The sequence below is a fragment of the Vanessa tameamea genome, chromosome 18 (genome assembly GCF_037043105.1).
Source record: "Vanessa tameamea isolate UH-Manoa-2023 chromosome 18, ilVanTame1 primary haplotype, whole genome shotgun sequence".
NCBI classification, from domain to species: Eukaryota; Metazoa; Arthropoda; class Insecta; order Lepidoptera; family Nymphalidae; genus Vanessa; species Vanessa tameamea.
This window is the reverse complement of record NC_087326.1, coordinates 5,177,436-5,195,400: the sequence shown is the minus strand read 5'-3', so window position 1 is coordinate 5,195,400 and position 17,965 is coordinate 5,177,436. Positions and strand designations below refer to the sequence as shown.

General features: G+C 30.8%; 2 protein-coding genes across 3 annotated transcripts; one reads left to right on the top strand and one right to left on the bottom strand.

Moving 5' to 3' along the window:
* Positions 1-1,818: 1,818 nt before the first annotated feature.
* On the top strand, positions 1,819-7,901 carry LOC113399387 (probable peptidoglycan muropeptide transporter SLC46). Its single transcript, XM_064217642.1, has 9 exons — positions 1,819-1,965; positions 2,092-2,244; positions 2,358-2,618; positions 2,920-3,094; positions 3,779-3,956; positions 4,045-4,423; positions 5,092-5,332; positions 6,902-6,963; positions 7,048-7,901. Exons 2-9 carry the CDS (start codon positions 2,130-2,132, stop codon positions 7,053-7,055), a joined length of 1,419 nt encoding a protein of 472 aa, XP_064073712.1. The 5' UTR covers positions 1,819-1,965; positions 2,092-2,129; the 3' UTR covers positions 7,056-7,901.
* Positions 7,902-8,147: 246 nt separating this feature from the next.
* Positions 8,148-17,704, bottom strand: LOC113399211 (ATP-dependent RNA helicase vasa). Of its 2 annotated transcripts, XM_064217639.1 has the most exons (15): positions 17,564-17,704; positions 17,168-17,200; positions 15,274-15,382; positions 15,003-15,125; positions 12,753-13,021; positions 12,441-12,626; positions 12,243-12,329; positions 11,982-12,119; positions 11,636-11,812; positions 11,265-11,460; positions 10,943-11,140; positions 10,692-10,822; positions 10,444-10,569; positions 10,057-10,074; positions 8,148-9,506 (listed from the first exon to the last, which is right to left on the bottom strand). In XM_064217639.1, the coding sequence occupies exons 2-15, from the start codon at positions 17,198-17,200 to the stop codon at positions 9,447-9,449; spliced, it is 1,851 nt and encodes a 616-aa protein (XP_064073709.1). In that variant the 5' UTR covers positions 17,564-17,704; the 3' UTR covers positions 8,148-9,446. The 2 variants fall into 2 exon arrangements, with proteins under 2 accessions (XP_064073709.1, XP_026494079.1); XM_026638294.2 differs by lacking the exon at positions 10,057-10,074.
* Positions 17,705-17,965: the final 261 nt, after the last annotated feature.

Genomic DNA, 17,965 nt, shown 5'->3' with positions numbered 1-17,965 from the left:
AACAAAGAAAACAAAAAAAATATATAATACGAGCTCAACTTAAGCCATTCCAGAGGTCCCAACCGACCGTTAGTTTGCCGCGACGCCTTGACAAAAAAGGCACTCCGCCATAATACGTTAAAAGTGCAATCACTTTAATTATTGATTATTGACGTATTAACAATTTATTGATTACTGCACACACTGCCGGGAAATTGCATTCGCTTTTGATTTATTATTTCGCTTTTGTTGCTTCACTATAGTGTTCCGCGCGCTCCATTCGCCTTTTCTTTTATAGTCTAAGATTTTAGATTACATTCAATATTGTGTGATATAACTGAGACACGAACATACATTTTGAGATAATGAATTATTGAATTTTGTATACAGTCCAGAGAGATGTTCTTGCAAAACAAAAATAAATTGTAATTTTACAAGTTATATATTGAATTCTTATCTTGTTTATCTTAACTAACGCGACTCTCCTTTTACGATATTTTAAATATGGCGGCATTGCTCTAGAACTGATATTTTCATGTCTACCGTATATATTCCAGTTTAAAAATCGATTATTAGGATTTTAGTGTGAGAACCATTTAGTTCTTTTTATTCTGGACTCAAGTGAGCACACACGAGAATATATGTTATGTATATTTTATCTTAAGATAAATATATCGTTCGCCACACAATGCGGAACACAAATACACACAATTAAGGTAATATATAGATAAGTAGTGTTAAGATACGAAATATACCATCAATGTTTATGCAATTAAGATATGACTTACAAAGTAATATAAAGATATACGTACTGTATTATTTGTACCTTTTCATATATCATAGTTATATATTTATCTTCATTGCGCGTGATATAGTTATTACATAAATTTATAGTTAATGTATTCTCTATGCATATGTAAATTAAATTAGGAATATTGTACCAACAGTTTTGCCCCCTTTTTAAAGACGCACGCAGACTCAATAATACTTTATATTTTGTAATTTTTATTACCTACTCTCAAATTTTAGGAAAAAACTAAGTCAATGATTTCGCTATATTTGTAAATCGGCAAGCCTTTTGAATAAGATTTATTGCGGTTTCGCACGGTAGGGATAACAGTAGAGTTTATCGTTGTCTCGACATAATAATCCAATCAATGGCCATATTTTGTTTTTTTCTTGAGACGTACTTTGAATGTTACAAATAATAATTGTCTTAATTTAAGAATGTAGTTTAAATCTTGCCAATACATGATTTTATTTTATGTTTTTCAGAAATGTTTACCACATCATAATGATAACAAAAATTGTATATTATTGCTTATATATTTTCGTCTTAACTATAACTTTCGTTTAGGAGGTGATCAGTAAAAAAAGTCTGTCTTCTTCTTTCAAGCGTTAAATCAATTATGACCAAGAGAGAGAGTGTTCAATTAAACATCCACTAAACAACGTTTGTCACTATAGACGTATAATATAATATATTGTTATAAATGCTTTACAACAATTTTATTAAAGAAATAAATATTCTACATTTGTTTTATTTAAAGCAATAGCTATGTTGTATAACAGTAATTAGAATACACCAGAACAACAAAGCATAATAATGAGGCTGAGATAATAACTCCGTATTACTGTACAGTGCAAAATGAATCACAATGAGCGTGACTAATCGAGTATTAGAACTAGATTTCCTTTAGGATAGTTAGTGACAGACAGGCAATGTGCATTGCCGATATGCAATACAATTTGTTTTCATTCATTTAACGTAGTACGTAATGGAATAACAACAAATGTCAAGATATATTTTAAATATTGCATTTCATGCTGTTTTTAAAGTCTGGGTTGATTTGCGATTGAATCATAGTTAGGTATGATAATGAATGATAATTCAGTTGCGCGATAACAAGGAATTTGATAGTCAGTATTCGCTATTGTTTTAATAAAAACGTTGATTAAATTTAGCCATATCGAAAACAAAGAACAGTAAGCATTGTATTTTAATATGGTTATTTAACGCGGCTTTGTTTTTACATTACTTTAACATGATGTGTTTTAATTCAATATCATTCAAGTTCAATGGTAGTGAACCAATTTTATATTTTTTGGCAGATTTCGTTCCAGAGTTTTAGCTATTAAGGTGTACAAAAATGATAAACGAAGATGACATAAATTCCAGCAATGAGCTACCAATACCAAAGAGGTCGATCTCAACGACAATTGAATTACCGCTATTTCTCTCTATAGTGGCCGTGACCTTAGCAGGTAAATAACTTTTCCTTTAATGTTCAATACCTATAATCAATGTTTTTGTTTGGTTTTTGCAATTTATGTTATTACTCCCTTATAATTAAAAACGGTTTGTTTTGTTTATCTAGGTCCAGCCATCAGTAATATCATCCTCTATAGAACGTGCGTGCATTATTTAAATTATTCTGTGGCTGAATGTGAGCCATTCCTTTCACCCGTTAAAACAAACGCTACGGCACAGTTAGAGGAAGAAGTGCAGAAATATTCTACGTATGTGACGACCGTAAAGATGGTGCTGGAGTATGTGTTCCCAGCTTTTCTATCTTTGTTTCTTGGTGTCTGGTCTGATACATATGGCAGAAAACTTTTAATAGTTTGGCCTTTATTTGGTGAGAGTAGTTTTGTAGCACAATTACACAATTCCAAGAAAAATATTTCTTTATAAATGTTGGCATTTATTAAGTTTTTCTTTTGTTTAATATCTTTTAAAAATATAGTCTCCTTTATCGTTGTTTGCGTATGTTTATAGGCACAAGTAATTCATGCAAGGCCAAGGACATATTTGTTTGTTTGTCTAATTTATCAATTATGAAAAAAAAAAATCATAATTAAAGAAAAAAAATACTAGCTATGTATTTTTAACCTTTCTACCTATTTTAATAGTTATTGGTCTTAATATTTTTTTTGTAGGTTTGACAATGACGAGCATCTTACTAGTTATCTTTGGAATGATGGATAGCTTAGGTCCATGGTGGCTAATATTAACAGCAGTGCCATTTTCTCTTAGTGGAGGATTCGTAGTATTATTTACTGGTGCCTACTGCTATGTTAGCGATACCAGTTCTTCCAGTAGTACGTTATTAAGGTAATACAATGTTTTAGAATTATACATCGTTTTTGAATAGTTTGTATTTAATAGAGACACATTTTATCTAAATTGGATATGGATATTTTTACTAAGCTTGATGTGAGTGATCAACTCTGCCCATAGACATAGTCATGGATTTACGATCTTATGTCCTAAGGGATTAGACTGTTTTTCTCACCCTTGAACCCAGAATACAGTAATACAAAAGTATAGTTGGTTGGTTGTAAAATAACAGGAAGACAAACACAGCCCTATCATGAATAAAATTGGACTCGATTACGAGAAAGAGATAACAATTTGGATTGAAACCTTTGTTTAAATAAAAGAAAATTAATTAAAAAAACAAATAAAACGAAAACGGACTTCAAAAACTTGTCGACCTTGGAGCGATATATGGACTCCGACGCAAAAATAGTCATCAAAATCGGTTTATAAATATAATAAAATAGCTCTAGATTTATATATATAAATATTAAAAACCACTTCATTTTTGGTCGATTAAAAGGATGTCCCAACAAAATCAATTTCTAAAGAACTAGAAATCATCTGCAGAACCTTTTTGCGTCTTTTTAGAAACAGAGCTTGTTTTAAATTTATTAACATACAAGAATTGGTAATGGAATGTTTTATTTCGAATTTTCAATTTGCATTATTTATTAATTTTTTACATTTTGTCCTCAGAATGACAATGATAGACGCAACTACTTCATTAGGTACTGTACTAGGAGTCACGTGTAGCACTCATCTGATTTTAAAAATAGGTAATACATATTTACTTTTGCTATCTGCTACAATCAGTACGATAGCATATGCTTTTACCAACATATGGATAAGGGAATCCTTGAACGGTGCTTTACAGGTAAACCCTATTTAATATCATAAATCCGAGAGTGAGTTCGTTTGTTACACTTTCACGTTTTAATTAAAAAAAAAAATAATGATTACAGGGCGGAGTATCGAAAATCTTAGACGTATTACTTATAAAAGAAATGGTTCAAGAATGTTTGAAAGAAAGACCTAATCGTCAGAGAGCTCAAATTTTCCTCCTGTGTCTTGTCAGAGTCCTTACAGTTTTAGCCGTTTTTGGAACAGTCGGTTTGGAGTATCTTTATACAAGACAAAAACTACATTGGTCATTACAAGAATACACAAAATACTCAGCAGTGAGCACAGCAATGTTGTTCCTGGGAGGTTTCTTCGGTGTTGTCGTGGTACAGAAAGTACTTCGCCTTGGAGATATAGTCTTTGCAATATTTATATTGATCTCAGCTACAGCGGATAATTTGATAAAATTGTTTGCAATCAAATCCTGGCACATGTACTTAAGTAAGTTCTGTATTTACTTATTCTGTGAAGCTGTTCACGATAATACTTATAAACGATAAAATGCACTTACAGTTAAGATTACTTTATCTTTATTGGCTATATCTTACTTTAACACGATTAAAGTTTAGTAGCATTCATTTTAGGAAACATTAAAAACCAGAATAAAATAAATATTGTATTTGCAAGACATTATTAAATCCAACCGTTCATTGCAAAAATGTTTAAGAAGATTTATTAAGCAGTTCCGTGTTTCAAGTAATATTAAAAATAATTATAAACCCTTGTCACGCAATTCAGTTAGTTTCCACAGTCTTTGCGAACGCATTAGAAAAGGATATCCGCTAGGATACGTTACTATTAGCTACTTTGCTATGCAAGGAAAGTTACGTTAAAGTTTAAATAAATATGAAGAAGGAATCAAATAAGTCCAATCTTGAGAGACGTACTCTTACTATCCCCTTACTCGATTGATCTGGTAGTTGATATATACATTTTTATATTTGAAGTTGAACTACACGGTAAAATGGTCATAGTATTGCCAGTGAAAAGAAAATCATGAATTACTTCATATACCGATAATGGAATGATTGTTTTAAATTTTTTATTTATTAATAAGTGGTTTCTTTTTACGCAAAAATATGTTTTAACTTTAAACATTTTTGTTACAGGTTCCGGAGTATCAATATTCAAAGGTCTATCGGGCCCCTTAGTACGATCGTTTTTGACAAAAACGATTCCAGTCGAGGACGTTGCTAAAGTTTTATTTCTAGTAAGCACAGCTGAAAGTATTTGTCCGATGATATATCCAGTTATCTTTAACTCACTGTACGCGAGTACGTTGGCGACTTTCCCTGGTGCTATATATGTTCTCAGCAGCTCGATGATAGTGATCAGTATAGTTACATTGGGGTAAGTTCCAATAAGCAATTATTTAAAAGATTTTGGTGTGTGAAATAGAGATATATAAATAGCCATGTGTGTGTACGCGTATGTGTGTTACGTTTGGTTAGCTACCTTTATTATACAACATATTAATCATATTATGCACAGTAGTAAATTATTTATCGCAATCGTATTATATAGGATAAACATTTTTTTTAGTACAAAGAGTAGTACTCTCATTAAAAAATATATATATAATAAATTAATATACCTACATAGATTTGTATAAAAATTATAAATAATGTTTCTTTATAAAATTCAAGATCACAATATAAACTAAATCTGGAGAAAATTAAAGTGAAAAAGAATCATTCTATAAAATTGAAGAGTACTGGAAATATTACTTTTGTAGGTATCATCGTTTTGAGTCTGTAACCTCGGCAATAATTTATACTCGTCCGTTCGTCCTTCTCTTTTAACTTGATGTTGGAATGTGTCCTTTCCTTTTAGTTTCATTTTTTTAATGTCGTGCGTAAACATTACATACTATATTTTTTCCTTTGAAACAAAACAATTAAAATAACGGGTTAAACGTGTTTCATACATCACTCTACTATGTTTTTTTTTAATTAATTAGAAACAAATTCACTGAATTAGTTCATACATAAACCTTTTTAATTACGTAATGATTGGGCGACTATTGGTATTCATAGAAGACAACGAATCTATGAGCTTTACTAGAAAGGACGTACAATCATAGTGTTTTTGAAAATTATTAATTGATCTGTGGGGTATTTCTAATATTCAGTTATTGATGTGATTGCAACGTATTTTATAATATTTAATAGTTGTGATCAATGTGGTATATTTGCTAAACTGATGAAACAGTAAAATCATTCCAATTTTTAAATCTGGTAGTTCTTCAATCTCCAACAAGTACAGAGGCTAGTCTCAATACTGGTTGTTTATTTACCCTGGGCAAACAATTGAAAAAATATCTTAAAATAATTATTAGCCTAATTAAACAGACAGAATTATCGAGATTATTAAGAATATCTATGAATTTTGGGTGGTCACAAGATGCCTTAGGGATTTTCTGTGAATTATTGACTTATCCAAAGCCATTGATTATGATCAGCGTGAGACTATAGTCAGGACTATTATAACTTTGGAATTGTACATTCGACCTTTTGACTTATCTTAAAATTTAAAAAATAATTTAGAGGTTTGACTTTAAATAGTCCCAGTTGTTATTAAAATGTATATAAGTAGTTAAGAGGAATAGTGTATATCAAAGATACATTTATCTAGAACTGTTGTTGTATTATTATGTATATATAATATAACAGAGCTATTAGCAAATCCCATGGAATATGTGTAAGATTCGTTTTTCTTCTTCCACTTCCTTCGATTGGAATAGGTCAGATCATACTGGGTGATGAGAAAAAAATTTGAAAACAAATGAAAGGGTAGAGACACAAAATAATAACAATGCACTAGGTAGAAGACTGACTGATTGAACTGATAAATCGATAGAAGTTTCTTAGATTAAAGATACTATTAGAAAATCATTTAATAGTAATTTCATTGTTACAGATTTGTACAATATTTTTCGTGGAATAGATCATCTGCAAATTATTCTCCACTTAGTTATGATGGTAAATATGATACTAAATATATGGGTTTCAATTAATTTTGTAATATATACATAAATAACAATTTTTTAACGTTTTTTGTTACAGGTATATAATTCATCCAAATTGAAATATATGAAAAGGAAGAGGTTATTTGTAATATGCTCTTCATAAACAATTTATTATGCAAGTTTTTTTGATATTTTAAATTTTAATGGAACACATGTAACGTTGATTGCTCAAGTTTTTAACAGGTTTTTTGGGTTACCTGTCTAACACGCCACGTCCGAATTTTTATTGGACCCTGATATATTCAGCTTTTATCGTACGAGATGACTGCATAAGATTTATTTAGATGTCGACTTGTCGAATTATCTTGAAGCAAATTATAAAAAAATATATACATGATTATCTATGATATTTAGGAATCGTCCGTACATGGTTGTTGGCTGTTGGATTTTTGGAATTCCGTTGATCCTTCTTTTATATTTTAATGCCCTGCAAAACAGGCGGGTAACAACTAGTTTATATCGATACCTCTTATATTACCCGACCGTTAGATTTGTTTAGTATTGCCCTACTGAAAAAACTACGAAAACTATATATATATAAATGGTATACCAAAAGATGCAGTGCGATTCGGAGTTTTAGTATACCACACTTGGCAGACGTCTACCGACGATTTTGCCTGTTATCATATATCTGTGGTCATTGTCACACATACTTGTGCAAGTCTCTTGTTAATCGTGGCTAACAAAAAAAATTGATTGTATTCATGACAAGTATTTTAGAAGCTACCTCTAAAGTAAAATCTTATATTTATAAAAAACTGTGATATTAAAAATTACATTTTATTGACAAAATGTTTTATATTTTTTATTAATTGTGTATGGCACCATTAAATCGATCTCGCGATATTGTCAACTGCCAAGAGATTGTAAACCATAACAAATTCTGTTAACGATTAACGAATATTAATCGAAAAATTAGAAAATACCGACAGTTTTACGTTTAAGTTGTATCACTATTCACCAAGTTTCGGCAATTTACATTCTCGCAAGATAGATAGATATACACCTTAACTGAGTATTATATAGATTGTGTCCCTCTCAAATATAATAAATTGTATAAAAATAATTATAAGTCACAACTTTCAGAAAAAACTTATGGATTGATATGATACAGTGGTACAAAATAAAACTTTTACATTGAAATTATGTTGTTTATTCATAAAGTAAAAGGAAACAAGCATCTTACAAACTAAAATACTTATCTTAAGTCATAATGTATACATAGTTACACATTTGTACCATTTCTGTCCTCATTTAGGACTCTGACAAAATATATGTTGCAATATATTATGATGGTTTACCCTGCATAATCGGATCAATATAAATGTTTCTTTTCATACGGAAAAGATACGTTTTTCACGTAAACTAAAAATATTACAATGACCTATGGTAATTTGTAATGGAAGTCAAACTAAGCTACTTATAATAATCATCACAGATTAATTGAAATATTGTTTTTCTTTTTGTACAATAAAATATAAGAAACGAAATATTCTCATTAAGAAAATAGTTTATGGACATTTCGTTTCATCTTTATGTCTCGAGTTTAGTATTTATTGAGATTCTCTTAAACTAAATAATATAAAATATAGAACTTTTGAACGAGTCAGGTATAAAATTTTGTAAACAAAAGCTGCAGTAAATAGACTTAACATTATGTGTAACTATGTTAAAATTTAAACTGAGCAACTTCAACATTAAACATCACAGATTCGTATAAAATATCGCATTGTACGATTGTTTTTTAAACGTTTTCGAATTGGATGTAACAACCTAGAAAAAATTAAATCAACACACTTAAAAAAAATAAAAACAATACCATCAGTAACTTTAAGAATAACTAACATAATAAGTACAATCAAATGGTAAGCATTCAAATCAAAGGTGTTGTGCAACAGAAAAAAAAAAAAAAGACATTACAGCACTTTACAAGGCTATTAAAACTTATGTGTTAGTCCTTAATCTACAATACTTGTCACATAAAAACACAGTCTTCTATAGGACTTAGGGATACAGTATAGATAGATTTACCATAGAAACAAATTATTAACTGGCTATTAGACTAATGACTATAATACCTAAGGATGATTTCGTAACTATTACGACGCGATAGCAAACATCAATATTAGTCTATAAAAGCAGAATTTTTGATGAACGCGAAATAAATATACTTCCGAACTTTCGAGATGTGCTTTTTGTAATATATCATGATCATAATTACATTAATAAAAATAATACATCACAAATATATTTTGAATTACATTACAGATAATAATTTGTTTCTAAATATGTCACACATATAAATTTTAAAATTTTGTTCACACACTCAGTCTCGAAGTCCGCAAGCACCAATGAGATATACACGCACCACTTGTTGTACAATATAATCAAAATCACTGGAAACATTACAGACTAATATCAAGTTGTCCTTCACATTTACCACTCCTCGTCTGGCTCCTGGCCTTGATCGACCGTTGTGCTCGCATTGTTGAAATTCTGAAAATAAAACATTGATTATTTTATAAACATATTCAGAGATTTTCATTCATTCGTAATCAAAGTTGTAAGACGGATCACAACAAAATTATGCGGGAGTTTTTATTGCTATGCTAATTTTTGTGTGGGGTAAGGGAAGTAAAATTAAGATTTTATGTTTTCAATCAGTGTTGAATTTGTCCTTTTCAACATTTCTTTTTTATTATTTTGTTTAAAACAGGAGTAAACGAAGGTTGCGTATTTATTACAATTGTGGTCTTCATACCACAGCCGTAGTATAACAACAGTGTAACTGTATGAAATATTTAGTTTATGCTTCTGCTATTTTAAAGTCCGAAATGTGTTTAAAAATAAATAAGAAGTAAACACATACCTCGCTAAACATTGTCCTCTGTAATTGCAAGCAAGGACAAAAAATATGAAAGTTTTATTAAACAGATTGCATCATAAGAAACAAGAACTGCACCGTAATGTTTAACCATGTAAAAGATTTAGATTAAATCATTGCTATAAAGTATTAAATATGTTAAATAAATAAATGTAATCATACCTCGTTAAACATTGTCCTCTATAATTGTAAGCACAAGGACAAAAATATTGATATGTTAATATAATGACTACATATCATATGAAACAACAGACCTGAACATTGGTACGTTAAGAAACATTAACCATGCCTCACATCATTACTGTATCACTAACATTGGAACTAAGTTAAAATTAAGGTATTGTCCCTTGTGTCTATAATTGCAACGGCTCAACCTGCAAACTAGATCACTAAAAAATACGTAGTATTGCTGATTAGCGGTATAGTGTGTGTCAGAAGGGTAGTACTTCTCAGATGGGCTAACACAAAGCCAACCAACAAAGTAAAGTAAAGTTGTTCAGTTGTAATGAGTCTTAAATAGTTAGAAATGATAAAATTGATTTTCCTTACCCTAATATCACTGCCACCATACTTGTTGCCCTTATAAGTGGCAGTTCCTCCTCCCTTTAAGAAGTCTGGTACAGGCTGCTCAGCTTGCCTCAGAATCTTGGCTAGATCAGCTACTAAGGCTACATCCTGTGCAAAAATTATATAATATTATTAATCACTTCAGACATGTTAAAATAAGCTAAATAATTTAACTTAAAAAAAAAAAGAAATCATAATTGTCAATGCTCAATTCTTATCAAACATCAGACCTGATCAGAATCAAAGAATGATACAGCCATGCCCCTATTGCCGACACGACCGGTTCTCCCGATTCTGTGCACATACTCGTCTATGCTCTTAGGGAGATCGTAATTGACGACGATATCCACATTCTTTATATCTGTAACAAAATTTAAAGTTTAAGTATTAATTTCTACTCCATTGTTTCTCTAGACACTAAGATAATAATCAGCGTGAACGATCAATATTCCCACGACAGTGTCGCCGACGACAGACTGACCGAGGCCGCGCGCGGCGACGGCGGTGGCGACGAGGATGCAGTGGCGGCCGCTCTTGAAGTTGTGCAGCGCCTCCTCGCGCTCGCGCTGCATGCGGTCGCCGTGGATGGACGACGTCAGCATCTGCTGCTCCGACAGCATGGCCGCTATGAAATCGGCATTGCGCTTTGTTTCCACGAATACGAGTATTCGTTTGCCATCTGAAAAAGTATTGATTAACTTAGGTAGTAGTAATAATAATGACAAATCTTGTAAACTAGTATGTCTAATACAATATTTTGGCAAACAAAGACTACAATGACATTTGTTAAACATAATGCCCACCATTCTCTTCTATGAGCTTCTTAAGCATATTCTGTTTTTCATATTTGGTGACTTGATGGAAGATTTGTTCCACATCGGTACTGGCTCCACCTACCACACCAACAGCCACAAACAGGTAATTGTTGAGGAAACGACCTGCTAGATGTTGAATATCTTCAGGGAAAGTAGCTGAGAACATCAGCGTTTGTCGTTCAGTCTGTATAATACATGAATTATGTTACTTATTAGTTATTGCAGTTTTGCTAATTCATTTAGACATTCATTTCAGACATTAAAGATTAGAAGGTATTAAGTATTATTTTCTTCGGCAATTGGTATTTGTCAACTAGTCTTTATTTTTTTTAAATATAAATTACTATAAAAATACTTACTAAAGGCACCATAGTAGGATGGTCCATCATCTTCTCCACACTAGGCATGAAGCCCATGTCAAGCATACGATCTGCCTCATCAAGCACTACAAATCGTATCCCATCAAATGATACGCGGTTGCGATCTACAAAATCATGAAGACGTCCCGGCGTTGCTACCAATATATGACAGCCTCGCTATGATAGAAATATATTATCCGTTAATCCTGAATCAGCAAAGTACACAAGTAACATATAAATCAATCGAGGATTCGTTTAAATTAATATTTAAGTTTCAATCAATTACTAACTTCAGGCATTTTTTTATTAACTAATTTCTTATTTTAAAGATCCTATACAAACTTACAGCAATGTTATCGCCTTGGTGTCGTACTGCGGTACCACCATATGCTACGGCTATTTTCAAAACCGAACCGTATGAAAATTTCCTGGCTTCATTGAATATCTGCAGTGTTAATTCGCGCGTAGGTGCCACTATTACGACCTGAAATTAATTATAGGTTACAAAATCAGTATAAGAAAGCTTTTTAACCCAAACCCGAATATTCAATGTCTTAGTTTTTATATAGAAAAACAACATTTATTAAATATAAAGAAACAAACTCACTTGTGGTTGTGCGCATCCATTAGGTCCGGTGACCAACTCACGAGGATCTTGCAGGAGTGTATTAATAATCGGAAGAAGGAATGCCGCCTGAAATACATTATTTCTTCAGTTACTAATAGTCAAATATCAGTAGTTCATTTAAATGAAGAAAAAAAAACATGTTTAACGTGAAATGAAAAGCAAAATATAATCGCTTACAGTCTTTCCCGATCCAGTCTGCGCGCATCCCATTAAATCTCTTCCGCCCATTATGATGGGGATAGCGTGTTTTTGAATGGGAGTTGGTTTTCTGTACCCTGACTTGAGAATGTTATCCAGCACGTATTTTCGAAGATTTGCCGTTTCGAAACTGTCAATTGCTCGGGGAGGATTCTCTCCAGTCACCTATGGCAAAAATTGCAATATAATAATTATAAAATATAGTTATTTATTTACATTCATTTGTTTAAACCATGATTCTAATCTATTCTAAAAAAGTACATTAAAAGAAAAATAAGTAGGTAACCCTACCTTTACAGCTATACAATCAAATTTATCAAAGTTGATTCCGGAGCTGATTGTACTGCTGAATATTTCCTCCTCAACTTCTGTAGGTTCCGGCGGTACATATGTTACTGGGGCTTTCTTTGCCTCATCTTCCCCTCCCTCTGTAGGCTCACCCTCTCCACCACCGTTGGGCCGAGGACCACCTCCTCTTCCTCCACGCCCCCTACCTCTTCCTCTCCCTCGCTCACCTCTTTCATGTCGATCACCCCTCTCTCCATTATCATAATTATCACCTATTATAGGAAATACCACAAAAAATTTAATACATTAGTTCTGTAATAATAATTCAATCGCTTAAAAAACAAACAAACTAGTATGGACTTGTGACACATTTCAAAGTATTTTACTTGATAAACTCAAGTGACAAATGAAATTTTTATTAGGCACTTGATATTTTAAGTGGCCCTCAAGACTCTATTTTTAATGGAACAATCTTAGAAAGGTTCCTGAAAGACCATTTGTTAACAAAAATAAAATATAACTTAAATTTAAGTCTTTTCTTATTTCGTTAATTCTGAGACTATTTATATGTAAGACTTATGATTAGAGAAATAATATAACTACTTATTAACTTAAACTAATATGTATTGTTAAAGTGTATGAAAAATGTTTATTATACAATTATAATAATTGCAAACATAAAATAATAAACAAAAAGCTTCTTTTGTATTCGAACTAAATCCAGTAATATAAACTATATTAGTGTTTCATATCATGACTTATTTTATTTCATTATTGAGATAAAGGCTGTTAATTTCACGAAATGTTCTTATTACGTATTCAGATATGGCTGAAGTGTCGGTAAAGTGCGTGGCTGCTGATAAGACTAATAGAAGATAGAATAAAATTACGTATAGGAGAGTTTCACATGGCTACTAAAAAGTCTGCTCCAGAAAACAGCAATAGTGAGTATTGCTGTTTAGGGTTAGAATATGTGACACTAGCTGTTGCCCGCGGCTTCGCTCGCGTGGAAATTAGTTATATTACAGAATAAATTACAATATTACGATAATTTAAGACCTCATTTTTGGTTCGACTTTCATGGGCTAGATACACCAGACTGCTTACAGAGCTCACTCTCGAACAGGCTATTTAGAGCTCTCCATACGAAAAACAGTATTCTCTTATATCTACTCCGCCCATTTTAGAAATTTAGCCTTGTACTTTATTAATAGTCATGGTGAAGCATACTCTAAGCGCGAACTGTACCCTCTTGAAATTAAAGGGGTATTCTTCTGATGGTATCTAAGATATTTGTGGAATATATACTATTTCTCCTCTAGTACAGTCATAACTGTAACCTATGAGATTACGATAGAGAACTCTTAATGTTAGTCTGGTGCCGTTGCATAATTTTTGGGGTCTATAATTCCTCATTGACATTATTGGCGCGCCAATCTCCTAACATAAAAAATGACGGGCTTCAAGACTTACCTATATAAGAAATTTTAACCCTTAGGGGCTGAATATCCAGAAACGCTTAAATACATATCTACTCATTTCTCATCAGTAGCCCAAAAATAAAGATGAATGCTTATAACTTCAAAAATGAAGGTTTCCAGATTAATCTATATACGATATGTCAACCCCTAGGGGTAGAATATCCAGAAACGCTTAAATACATATCTACTCATTTCTAATTAGTAGCCCAAAAATAAAGATTTATGTTTCTAATTTAAAAATGACGGGACTTCCATACAAACGTTCAACCCCTATTTCACACCCTTAGGGGTTGAATTTCCAAAATTCCTTTCTTAGTGGGTGTCTACTCAATAAAAAGATCCTACTGACCAAATTTCAAGGCCCTAACTTTAATAGCTTACGCTCGGCGATGATGAATCAGTCAGTCAGGACTTGTTATTTTATATATATAGATTTCCAGAGGGGTTTTGACTCATAAAAAAATCTAACGAATTTCTAAGATAAATATATAAACCAAATATTTTGAACATACTTAAAGAACTTAATGTCACGTGATGGAATAGGAACAATGAGGAGGAAACAATGTCGCACTTAATCTTTTTTTAATAATAATATAAAATTATTACATAGTTGATTACAAATATTTATTATAAAGAATTGTAAAATATCTTAAAATGTTATTAATGAAACAAGGACACAAATCATTCTAGTTCAGTAATGCATAAGCATTGGAATAACGGTAGAAAATTTTAAAATAAATAAGAACCATAGTAGTCAACAAAGTCTACGTACCACCATTTTCATAGTCTCCACGGTCGCGATTCCCACCGCGTCCCCCGCGCCCCCCTCGACCACGACCTCCTCTTCCGCCGCGGCCTCGACGCTCGAACCCATTACTGTCCCCTTTATTAAAGTCTGTAACAATTATAAGCGTTTTTTATCATACCAAATTTTTTTATGCATCTTTTTTACGGCAACAAAAAATAGATAGTTTATTTCGTATAACAAATATTACTCAATTTTGCTGATTATAATTTTTGCCAGATTATAATTTAGATTGTACCCTCATTGTCTTCTATAAAAGAAGGAAACCCTCTGCCCCTGGACAAGCTGTGACCTTCGTCCACATTGTTGTCAGCATAGCTGTTTATAGTCGGAGGCGGTTGTACCACCTGAAAATAAAAATATAATAACTATTTATCATGTGTAAAATTTGTTCATTAATAAATAAAACTTTCACATTAAGGTAGAAACCTAGTTTTCAAAACAGTTGGATGAATTTGGTTGATAAATAACTCATTCATTAATATTATGATTTCATATCCGAATATTTAATTACACTTCATTATGTCTTTAAAGATTTCACATTGTCGCTTTGTATGTACTGTGTAAAATAGTTTAATTATAATATAGATATAAACAGTTTATTAGGATGTTTGTCTTCTGAAAAATTCTCAACAAGTTGAATGGAATAATTGTTGCATTATGTCCAATATTATGAAGTCAATTTTTCTTATGGACTGGGATACTTTTTCATTCCTTAAACAAATCTAAATAATTTTTATCTATAAATAGAAAAACCCAACTGGTAACAATTTTTCAAATTAAGAAAATATTTGATCAATGGATGTTTTATGAAGATATATTCAACACTAAAAATAATAATCTTTGAATATACAGTTTTATAAAGATTCAAACTAAAAAGTCAAAGCACAATTATTTTTCTTCTTTCAAGCAGTTTTTTTTTATAAAGAACTATTGTTTAATCGACTTTGACAAAATGCAAAATTTAAGTTTGGATTTCCATAGCAGTTCTTCACTTATGTGGTAAGACTTAATTTCTGAAATCTATTTTACTAGTGTGACTAATGAAAATGTTATAAAATTAAAATAATATGAAATTATAAAACTGATAAAATACAACCATGATTGTTTGAAGTGTCTGTAAGATTTGTTAATTTATACCTCATTTATAGTGCAGTTTAACAATTTAATTTTAAAATTGCATTTCGATCAAAGAGAATAATGTTGAATAAATTAGTGACATTTCTTATTACATGAATTAAAATATAATATTAAGCATAGTTTACGTAGTAGTTTAAGTAGGTACATTCAATAGTTGCTTGTTTCACAGTTTAGAGAAAACATTCACAGAAAAGGCAGATAGAAAACTTGGAAAATCAATCTGCCATTTACGGAAGTTTAACAGTATTATATCAATTTGATTTCTTCTTTGATTATGCATATCTATATCATAATCGGTACACATATCTTGGTAACTATTCAATTTTTTTTTTAAATCTTTATATTCCCAGTAATAAAGAAACAGTTTTTGTGCTGTCTCCGATCTTAAATTATTACATATAGTAAGGTAACCATTTACTACATGCATATCATATATTTTAATTTTCATATAAAAGTTTAGTTTATCTGTATAGTTTAATTATATATACAGAGTCCCTAACAGTATTCACTTTTAATACAATCAAGTTGTTGATTTTATAATAATATGTTAATATCATATTTATATGAGTGAAGGTAAGCAGATGACATTTTTGATGTTGAATATAATTCATTTGCTTGAATAATATTCTAAAAGAACAATTAAATCTGTTTGTAACATGAAACAATCTTCCGCAGAATGCATTTTATGGAATAATTTTCATCAAATCAAAGAGATATGCTTTGTATTGTTAAAAATTATATTTAAGCTTGTGTATGCTATAAATATTTATTCAATCTCAGTTACAATAATTAGAATGTTCTAATGATCTGATATATATGGTACATACTTTGTTAAAATCAAAAGAATTTCATAAAGATAATTGTATTTCACATCACTCGAAGATATATTTCTTTATATGCTCTGTATAAGGTAATTAGTCTTGGAATATATTATCGCTTGCTTGCTTTTTACTACAAAGACACATTATTATTATATATTATAGAGTACTTACAATATCACAGGAATCGTCCCATTCATCATCCATCTGAAATCAATGTAAAATGATAACAATACTAATTCAGAAGCTTCAAATTTGAGATTGAAAAAAAGAATTCCAATAATGCAACATCAGCTCGATATCAAAACATTTTTGTATACCTACCCTACGCTTAGTTTAATGCTTGTAATCAGAGTATAACATTTTTATAAATTTCTTTAACAAACAATATCACTTATAAACATATCTTATTGGATAAAATAAATTGACTTTTTATTTTAAAATTCTAAATCGGTTGGTAAAAAAGAATTCAAGCTTCACCGGCACTTCAGAGATCCACACGTGTAGTACGTAAAGCGTATGTTTTTTACAAAACATATCAAAGTAAATTAAGTATTAATGTAAACTCACCGTCGTAAGTTGAAAATCAAGACTGTGAAGCTGTTTATAATTTATGTTAAATTTAAAAAAAAAGCTTTGAAGTCTGAACAAAGACGTGCCTTAGTAAATGGCGGCGAGTGACGAAAATTGATAGTAGTGTTGCTATTGTGTTGTGATTGTTAAGACTAAAAAGAGTTAAAATTATCATAAAATACTATACTCTGTGAAATATATTTATATTATTTTTATTATTGCTTTTGTAAATAAATTTTGTATATAAAATCAAATATTATTATTTAATAATATTTATACACATTAGAAATGCAATTATGGTGACAGTATAATGGATGATATAATTAGGCAATGAAATAAATTGAAACCAAAGATACTTTTAGGTATTATTCACACAATTACATTAAAATGATATATACA